We start from the raw sequence: 10,795 nt of genomic DNA on the forward strand, positions 1-10,795 counted from the left end.
GCCCTCATATGTGGGATCCGAACCGGGGCCCTCTGGCGTCCCAAGCCAGTTCTTAACCATCGCACCACTCGGCCGGCCCCTTGATATTTTTGTTCGTTTGTTTCATTTTTCCCCCTCCGTCATCTAATCTCTGTTAACTCTTTCTAGCGTTCCTGCTGTTTTTGTTATAGGCCTCTTAGATTGGTTCTTTGATTTACTTATTTTTTCTGTTTCACATTTTTTGCCTTTTTGCTGTACTTTGTTGGAGATTTACTCACCTTTATTTTCCAGCTCTTAATTGAGTTTTACATTTCTTCTATCATTTTTAATTTCTAAGAATTTTTTTTCTGTGTCCCTTTATGGGATTCTGCTTTTATTTGTGGTTGTAGCATCTTATGTCTCTGAGGATATTAATGATAATTTCTTGATGTTTCCTTGAATATTAGATTTCTTCCAAAGTTGTTTTTCCTTTTTTGATTTTCATCTTTGTCATGTTAGAGAGATTTCTCAGCAGTCTATTAGGTCTTGGTTGTGTTTTTTACAGTGTTATACTGGAGACCCAAATTTGTTTCTAGAAAATGCTTCCTGACTATTCTGTTTAATTATAATTTTTTCATAATTTTTCTTGGAGGAGCATAGCTATTTTAAATGTGAAATTGGGAAGGGAGTATTATCTGGATAATTTTCACTGCTGTGTGAAAACAGGAGTGTTTTATAGTCTATGTGGCTTTTCTCATCAGGAGTAGTGGGCAGTAGCACATTTGTTGTAATGAACTGTGAATCCGAGGAGGTGCCAGTTACTGAGAGTGAGGATTTAGGGGTTTCTGGGATCAGGGCACATTTTTTTCTTAGCCAACCTTTAAATGTTCTCTTATTTTGCAATATATACTTCATTTGGTAAGCTAATGCCAAGAGGAGTACTTCCAAATAAAACATAGGACTCCCAGTTACAAATAAACAGGAAATAATTTTTTAATATAAAAATGTTCTAAATACTGCATGGGACATACTGATACTAAAAATGATTGTTTTTCTGAAATTCAGATTTAACTGGGAGTATAGTAGTCCCCTTTATCCGTGGGGAATATGTTCCAAGACCCCCAGTGGATGCCTGAAACTGCAGATAGTACCAAATCCTATGTATACTGTTTTTTCCCTATACATACATACATACCTATGATAAAATTTAATTTATAAATTAGGCACAGTAAGAGATTAACAACAATAACTAATAATAAAATAGAACAATTATAGCAATATTTTGTAATATAAGTAATGTGAATGTGGTCTCTCAAAATATTTTACTGTAGTGTACTTACAGCATGGATGCGCTGGACAGTGGAGTGGGATGGTGCAAGATTTCATCATGCTACTCAGAACAGCGCACAATTGAAAACTTATGCATTATTTCTGGAATTTTCCATTTAATATTTTCAGACTGCAGTTTATTGCAGGTAACTAAAACCATGGAAAGTGAAACTGTGGATAAGGGGGGACTATTCCACTGTATTTTTTAAATTAAAGCTTTTAATTTGAGATCATTATAAATTCATATGCAGTTTTAAGAAGTCATGCAGAGATTTTTTGTACCCATCACCCAGTTTTCCTCAATGGTAATGCCTTGCAAAACTTGACTGCAGTGTCACAACCAGGATATGGATAAGATACAGAACAATTCTGTCACTACAGCTTTTCCTCCTGTTGACCTTTTATAGCCACACCTGGTTCTCCTTTTCCACCATACTAAACCCCTGGCAGCCACTAATCTGTTCTCCATTTATAAATGGCATCATTTAAAGAATGTTACTATATTAGTAGGATTGTACAGTATATAACGATTAGAGATTGGGTTTTTTTCCTTCACTCAGCATAATTCTCTTGAAATTCAGCCAAGTTGTTTCCAGTATCATTAGTTCTTTTTTTATTGCCAAGGAGGAGTCTGTGATATGGATTTACCACAGTTGAACTATTCACCTGTTGAAGGACATCTGGATTGTTTCCATTTGGGGGCTAATAAAGCCCCAAATGTAAATAAAGCTGCTATGTACATTCATTACAGGTTTTTGTGTGGACATAATTTTCATTTCTTTGGGGTAAATGAAATTCCCAGTGCAGTTCTGGATCATACGGTACTTGCATGTTTAATTTTTAAAGAAACTACCAAACTTTTCTAGAGTGGCTATACCATTTTACATTCCCACCAGCAATGTATGAGTTTCTCTGCATCCTTGCCAGTATTTGGTGTCACTTTTATTATTTTTTTAGCCATTCTGATAGATGTGTAATGATATCATTGTGGTTTAACTTGTGTTTCCTTAATGGTTAATGATGTTGAACATCTTTTCCTGTGCTTTTTTGCCATCTGTATATTCTCTTCCATGAAATGTCTGAGCATGTGTTTGCCCATTTTCTAACTGGACTTATTTTAATAAACTTATTTTAGAATAGTTTAGATTTACAGAAAAATTATGATATACTACAGACTTCCTATATATCCACACCCTATTATTAACACTTTAAATTAGTGTTATACATTTGTCACAATTAATGGGCCAGTGCTGATACAGTCTTATTAACTGAAGTCCATACTTTATTTAGGTTTCCTTGGTGTTTTTGTTTTGTTTTGTTTTTTATTTAGCTGAGCCATCCTGCCACCTGTTGGCAGCTCAGCGGCTGCTCAGCTCGGGCTGGACTCGAACCGCTGTTGCTCAGAGCTCAAACTCTNCCACAGGGACTGCAGCCTACACCGTCGCTGGCGACTCACGGCAGCCCAGCTCCAGGTTGAGCTGTTGTTCAGCATTTTAGCTGTGGAGGGCAGTGTCACTGGCCCTCATATGTGGGATCCGAACCGGGGCCCTCTGGCATTCCAAGCCAGCTCTTAACCAACGCGCCACTCAGCCGGCCCAGGAGGTCCAGTTTTATTGGTGGGAAATCTTTTCATGTACATTCCTAGTCAGGTGAAAGATGTGGGCTAACAAATTTGATGTTGATGGATTCCCATTAAAATGTCTTTTTTTTCCCTCTTTGCTCTCCCATTCCAAGGATTCCTCATACCCCTATAGCCAATCAGATCAAGGCATGAACCGGCACAACTTTCCTTGCAGCGTCCACCAGTACGAGTCCTCAGGAACAATGAGCAATGATAACTCAGATCTGTTGGATTCCCAAGTCCAATATAGTGCTGAGCCTCAGCTGTATGGTAATGCCACCAATGAAAATCCCAGCAATCAAGAGCAAAGTAATAATCTTCCTGAAGAGTGTTTATCTTCAGATGAAGGTACTCCCCCAAGTATTAAAAAAATCATACACGTGCTGGAGAAGGTCCAATATCTTGAACAAGAAGTAGAAGAGTTCGTAGGAAAAAAGACAGACAAAGCATACTGGCTTCTGGAAGAGATGCTAACCAAGGAACTTTTGGAATTGGATTCAGTTGAAACTGGGGGCCAGGACTCTGTCCGGCAGGCCAGGAAAGAGGCTGTTTGTAAAATTCAGGCCATACTGGAAAAATTGGAAAAAAAAGGATTATGAAAGGATTTAGAACAAAGGGGAAGCCTGCTACTAACTTGACCAAAGCACTCTTGATTTTGGTTAATTACCCTCTTTTTGAGATGCCTGTTGATGACAAGAAGCAATACATTCCAACTTTTCCTGTGATTCAAAACTTGAAAAACTGGTAAAGGTCTTGGAAAAACATTTTTGTTATGAGTTGTTTTAAGTTTTCAGACCAATGAATGTAATAGGAAACTGTGGAGTTATCAATATTGCCAAGTAGACTCACTCCGTAAGAAATTTATGGATACCTGCAAGCTGCTTCTTATCAGCAGGAGGGAAATATGCTTTATGTAACAGGCTTATCAAAAACCTACCAGATGAGACTGGATATAATCTGAAACAAACAGGCTCTGTTTTCTAAAACATCTGGATTACTTGTCAACATTTTTGTACATTGTGACTGTTTCAGCATACACTTCATGTGTAATTACAGCTTGGACTTTAGCCTTGTTGGACCTCTGTTTTGTTTTGTTATTTGCAGTTCACAAATATAGTATTATTCTCTACTTCTTGGTACATTTTGTAGTAATATGTTTAATATAATTATTCAAGAGACTATATTGACAGCCAGATAGTATGGCATTTCTGAATGATTTTATATCTTTCACCACTTGAATATATTGCAATGTGTAGTGAATTCCTGAGGTAAATTGTCTCCTTTTCTGTATAGGTCATTAGGTTAATTTTACCACTTCTGCTTTTCATGTTAATAGTGGAAGGCCAATTTGGAAATGGTATGGGCATAGGAATGAAAATCTTTGTGGCCATTTTTCTTTTTTGCCATTTTATTGTATTTAGATAAAGATCCACTTGAAAGTTTCTTTTTTTCCCTTTAATTATTTTTTCACTATATGCATCCATATGGGAGCATTGTGATAGATAACAGATGAAAAATGAAATGCCACAGTGGATAGAAATAATAACTAAAAGAAATAAACATGACTATTTGGAAATGCTCCATCTAAAATATTAGTTTTACCGACAAGATCCCTATGAGCAGATTTCAGCTCAGTTTATAGTCAAAACAATGAGGGTAAAAGAGAATTCATGCTCAGGGAATGAATCAGCCATAATTAGAGTGTGAAATTATTTTTTTCTTTTAAAGGTAGATTTGATGTTTATCTTTATTTCCCTAGAATAAATTGCATAGAAAGTATTGCCTGTTTTATAAAAAGATGTTTATTACCATTAAGAACAGTCATTGAGCCAAATTTAAGGGTCTTAGCTGGGTGGGCTATTGTACAGAAGAGACTTAGGTAAATGACTTACTTTTTACACCTGAAGTGAGTTCTAGTATACAGTATCTGTTATTTGAAAAACATCTGTTTCTTAATAAGATATCCAAGTGATAATGGTTTTTTTTATTGGTTTTTCTTTTGACTGCCAGGCCTATTAGTGATAATAAATCTATCAGTCATCTCCTCTCCTTATTAAAAAAAAAAAAAAAACCAATACAAACATTTTATAATGAGAAGAAATAGAGTAGAAATATTGGCTGCACCTTATGGTTGGGATGAGTGAGCTTATGAGATAATATGGTGATAATTTTACTCTAGGATTTTAATTTTTGGCCTAAAAAACCTAAAAAAAGGTTTTTTATGAAAAATAGAAAATTGTACTTGATACTAAAGATTTAAAGAGGAAGGGAGACCCTTAAAGCAAAGTTAATGTAAACCAGTGAGACAATGACTAATTCAGGAGAGAACACTACTACTGATGTCCAGGATACCAGTTTTCATTGTTTTGATTTATATATATACACACAGACATTATGAACATATATGTATATGTGTGTGTATGTTTTTTAACAGTTTTTTTTTAATTTTCAGATAATTTTAGACCTCCTGAAGAGTTGTAAAAAAGTAGTTTCTGTATACTCTTTACTCAGCTTCGCCTTCTGTTAACATCTTCCGTAACCATAGAACATTTGTCAAATTAAGAAATTATAATAGCCTTGATACAATATTAATAACTAAAGTAGAGAGTTTAAAAAGTAGCAATTTTCTTAGTTTTTTCACTAAAGTCCTTTTACTTACTATTCCGGGATCCAATCCAGGATCCCACCTTGCATTTAGTTGTCATGTCTGTAGTGTCCTCCAATCTGTGACAGTATATTATGACACCTGATGTTGTAATGTATTTCTGGTGTTGTTAACTTTAATCACTACCTAAGGTGGTGTCTGCTAGGATTCTCTACTGAAAATTACTATATTTCCTTTGTGATGACTAAATATTTGCTGGAGATACTTTGAGACTATGCAAATGTCCTGTTTCTGCTTAAACTGTTGCCCACTTATTTTTATATCCAGTGGCAGATCTTGCTTGTGTCAGTTACTACTGTGGAGTTCTAATGGTGATTTTCTATTTCTCTCATTCCTTCTACATTTATTAATTGGAATTCTTCTGTAAGGAAGGGTTATTGCTTTTGGATTTATATTTTTAATTATAATAAGATATTCAGGATAAGTACAAACTTAGAACTTAAAGCTGTAAACTATATTAAAATGATTCCAAATACCAATGTCAAAGAAAGAAAAACTAAATTGGTAGCTTGTTTCAGAAAATACAAGTATAATGAACTTATGAAGGAAAGTAGTATTTATGATTTGTGGATTTGGTTCAGTTTTTGACTTAGTATTGACTCCAGACTGAGTCCAAAATTTTCTTGAAATTTCACATCTGGACTTTTAAAAGTGTCTAAATTTATATTACTTTGTGGATAATTTTTGTCAAAATCTTAAATAAAGTTACCCAGACCTGGCATGTTAAATACAACTATGTCTTTTTTATAATAAGCCACTATTGTTCCAAATATAAACACCAATGGATATACTTAGACAAATAAGCCCTAATTCTGGAGGATGGATTATCTTGTCTCTACATTGTTGATGTGGAATACTTCGAAATGCTTTTAAAAATAGGGTTTCAAAACAGTTGTTTAGTTGGTTAATGTAATACCGATAAAGGTATGCAGGCTTTTTTAAGAATATAGATTAAATTGGCTTTTTTTTGTTGTTGCTGTCAACACCATCAAAAATTTATTTCTGAGGAGAAGGAGTACAATAGGGGCTTCTCAACACGTTCTATTAAACTGGCATTTTAAAAAAAGGTTTTTGGGGGATGTATAGTTGATGACTAGAGTTTTTCTTTTTTTCTTTTAAAAAATTATAAGTTTAAAGAGTCAAATAATTCTATGGAAGTTTGAATTTAAAGAGTCAGTTCTATGAAAAGGCATGCTCCTGCTCCCATTCCCATTTTTTTTTTTTAAGATTTTTTATTGGGGAATTGGGGGGATGGGAACAGTGCTGAGGAATTGGGGGAAGGGGAACAGACAAGTTGCTGTCATTTNTGAAGTGTACCTGGCGTATAAGACGACCCCCCACTTGGAGGCATATTTTTCAGGGCCAAAAAATCGTCTTATACGCCGGCAAATACGGTATATTTTTTAATATTCTGTGAGTGATGCCATGTTTATTTCTCTGTTCACTTTAAGAGGAGTTCTAATTGTGCTTCCTTATAGCATATGGGTCTACTTATTTATAGTATCTGTGGAACAGACTTATGCTGTGCTTCAGCCATTGACTTTTAGGTCCTATTCCTTCTGAGTTTAATTATCACCAAATCGGCCCCTGATATCTTTGGAACCAAGCTTTTTTATACTTGGAGAAATTACTGTAACTGATAGAGATGCTACAGTTTAGATCAGTAATAGCTAAAGTACACTGTGTTAAGCAGAGAGGAAGCATCTCAGAATCTGTTTATACTAGAATATTTTCATTACTTCTTTAAGGTTTTTTTTTTCAGCAATGACTGCCGTATTTTATTTCCTTCCTCTCAATCTAGAACCCTGGAGCGACCCTGCCCCATTATCCTTATGGGAATGGTAATCGTAGTGTTCCACAACCAGGACCATCTGTACGACCACAAGAGGACTCCTGGGCTTCTCCTGGTGCTTATGGAATGGGAACCCGTTACACCTGGCCTTCACCCGTGCCCTCAGCACCACCTGGGAATCTCTACATGAGTGAAAATACTTCACCATGGCCGAGCAGTGGCTCTCCTCAGCCACCTCCTTCACCGCCATCCCAGCAGTCCAAGGTAGGAGACCTTCTAAACATTGTTCTTTGGATGTTTAGGTAATTAAGAAAGCACAACATGAAATGTTTCTGCATTAGTCTGTGTTAAATGGGGACTAATTGCAAAAAGTTGGTGACTGCTAACCTATGGCTTTACTTAGGCCAGTTTCCTTTTATTTTTTTTAAGACTATTTTTTAGAGCAGTTTTAGGTTCATATCCTCTTTTTAAAATACATAAATGCTCATTTCCTGTTTGTTGTAATACTATCTGAATGTTAAAATCAAAGATTGTATTTTATTATCTCAAGCTATAGACAAAAGGAAGACAAAAACAATGTGAAATTGTATGGTTTAATTAAACCAAAGACTTGAATATCATTTGTCTGTGGCTAGGTTACTTTTCAAGATCTGTCTTAAGGTTTTAACTCTATGGAGAAAACTATCTAATTCCTATTTATTAAGTCACTCACTATTTTGTGAGGTGGTAAGGATAGATTATGAGGTGTTTATGATGATGACCTGCCTCAGGGTAGATTCCAGCCATTATACTCAGGAATTCTCTGCCTGTTACTTGACAGAGCATCCCCTTTTATCTTTTTAGGGTTGTGTTCTTCTCAAATCATTAAGGAAGGAGGTCCAGTTTTTTTTTTTTTTTTAAGATTTTTATTGGGGTATTGGGGGGAAGGGAACAGTGCTGGGGAATTAGGGGAAGGGGAACAGACAAGTTGCTGTCCTTTTGTTCTTCAGTCTANGCTGTTACCTGCCCCCCAATTCCCCAATAAAATCTTTAAAAAAACAAACAAAAAAACCATCAGCCCTCAATGAAGTAAGACAGAAATCATAAGGAAAGTATAAATCACTTTACTCACAGTAAAACCAAACATAAGATTATTCAATTTGAGAGCAGGAACTATTCAATTGTGGCTCTAAAGTAATAAAATGCATTTTCATGAATGGTTTATGGACTTTCAAAATCACCAACTTTGGGCAGGAGGAGAACACACTGGGGATGTCTCTTAAATTTCCTTCTAGCTCTAATGTTCTTATTTTATATACAAAGTAAGTGGTACAGCTGAAATTACAGTCAGGTCTTGTTTCCTGATTTAAGCAGCTTGCCTCACAGTAGCAGCCTGTATATTCTTGATCAAAATGTAGATTCATGACCCCTCTCAACAGAATCTGGGTGTTGAATCTGAAAACCTACATATTAAAGAATCTATTTAGCATACTCTTCCATTCATTAGGGTTTGAGGATCACTGTCAGCCTGAAGCCCTAGTCTTGTTATAGTCAGAGCATCAGAGACAACTGTGGAGTTTTCTCAACTCTGGATGCCTAGGTGTCCACCAGGGATTGAAGACTTCTGCCTCTAAAAACATGTATCCTTGTACCACCTACTGCCTCAACAGGCACACAACATATACTCTTTGAATATTGAAATATGGTTTATTCTGGAAAGATGGGAATTCAAAATTGATGCGTAAAATTATTCTGACATTGTATATAAAATACAGTTATTTCATGATCCTCAGACTCTTTCTTTTGCTCTTAGGCAACTTACTGGCCATTAGCATTAACGTTTGCACTAGAGCATGGAGTCAGTAAACTACCACCAGAGACCAAATTTAACTCACTGCCTGTTTTTGTAAAGAACGTTTTAATGGACACAGCCATACTCATTGCTTTTTCTCTGGCTGCTTTTGGCTACAACAGGGGAACTGATTAGTTACGACAGAAACCTTATGGCCTACAGTGCCTAAAATATTTATCTGGCCCTTCATGGAAAAAAAAGTTTCCTACCTCCTACATTAGAGAACTGAAAGGAAAAAAGTAAGAGTTTATTTCAGATTTTACCTTTTAAGTCTTTTCTGGTATATTGCAAACAATAGCCAGTGAAATTAAGTGTTGTTTTTTGAGAGACATCATAAGACATTCTCTTTCTGAAACTGCCTACCTACTGGGCCTTCTTGGGAATCTGAACTTTGTACTGCTTAAGGCAGTATTTCTCAAAGTGTGGATCTCATGCTATCTGCATCTAAATCATCTGGAGTGCTTGTTTAAAATGCAGATTCTCGAATCCTACCAAAGACCCACTGAAAGAATTGCTGAAGGTATGGCTGGACTTGATTACTCTTTTGTAACTTTCAATGTATTTGGTAGTCAACAAGATATATTTATTTGTTTACCTGCTTGTCTCGCCTGTGAACTCCTTCAGGGGTACATATTGTATTATTCATTGTTTTTGTATTACAAGCCCCTGGGTGGGCACATTTGATTGCTGTAGTTATCAAAAGGTGGTCCATGGTTGCTGAGGGGGTCTTAGAAACTTCTTTGGGGGTTACAAGCTCAAAACTTAATAATACTGAGACACGATTTGTATTTTTTTTTTTTTGCCTTGTTGACTATTGATGCAAAAGCAATGGTGGGTAAAACTGCTGGTGCCTTAGCAGGAATTAGGGCAGTGGAAACAAATTGTACTATCAGCCATTATATTGTCCATTGCCATGCAGTCATAATAAAAATAGTACCAGTTTTACTTAAGAATACTCTTCATGAAACAGTAAAACTTAATTTTATTAACTCTTAACCCTTGAGTTCACACTTTTACATATTCTATGTGACAAAATGGTTAGTATGCATAAAACAATTCTGCTTATTGAAGTTTGCTGGCCTCTTGAAAAAGCACTGGACTGATTATTTGAATGGGTAACTGAACTAGCTACTCTTTTAATGGAACATTTTTATTTGAAAGTACAACTAACAAACTATGGCTATTCAGATTTAGGTATTTGGTAGAATTTTTCTTTTTTTAGATTTTTTTTTAAATTGGGAATTGGGGGATGGGAACAGCGTTGGAGAATTGGGGGAAGGGGAACAGATAAGTTGCTGTCGTTTTGTTCTTCAGTCTAGTTGTGAAGGACGTTGCTTCACTGGCCCAAGTTGACACCATCATTGTGCTCTTCTCAGGTGAGGCAGATCAGTCGCTGGCTTCTGGAAGGCCGCTCACTGCGGCTTGAGAGCCGCTCACGCTGGCTGCTGGCTATACACGGTAGCCCATGGCAACCCACTGCAGCAGTGGCTGCAGTCTACGCCGTTGCTGGAGTCTCACAGCAGCCCAGCTCCAGGTTGAGCGGTTGTTCAGCATCTTAGCTGTAGAGGGCAGTGTCACTGGCCCTCATATGTGGGATCC

General features: G+C 36.3%; 1 protein-coding gene across 1 annotated transcript in view; it reads left to right on the top strand.

Annotated features, from left to right (window-relative positions):
* Window positions 1–10,795, top strand: part of DDHD2 (DDHD domain containing 2) — a 64,363-nt gene that overhangs the window by 26,014 nt on the left and 27,554 nt on the right. The window contains exon 4 of the mRNA XM_019662960.1: window positions 7,375–7,667. Within this exon, the coding sequence (XP_019518505.1) occupies window positions 7,375–7,667 (293 nt within the window). The remainder of the gene's footprint in view (window positions 1–7,374; window positions 7,668–10,795) is intronic.

This window comes from Hipposideros armiger, unplaced genomic scaffold (assembly GCF_001890085.2).
Source record: "Hipposideros armiger isolate ML-2016 unplaced genomic scaffold, ASM189008v1 scaffold_384, whole genome shotgun sequence".
NCBI classification, from domain to species: domain Eukaryota; kingdom Metazoa; phylum Chordata; class Mammalia; order Chiroptera; family Hipposideridae; genus Hipposideros; species Hipposideros armiger.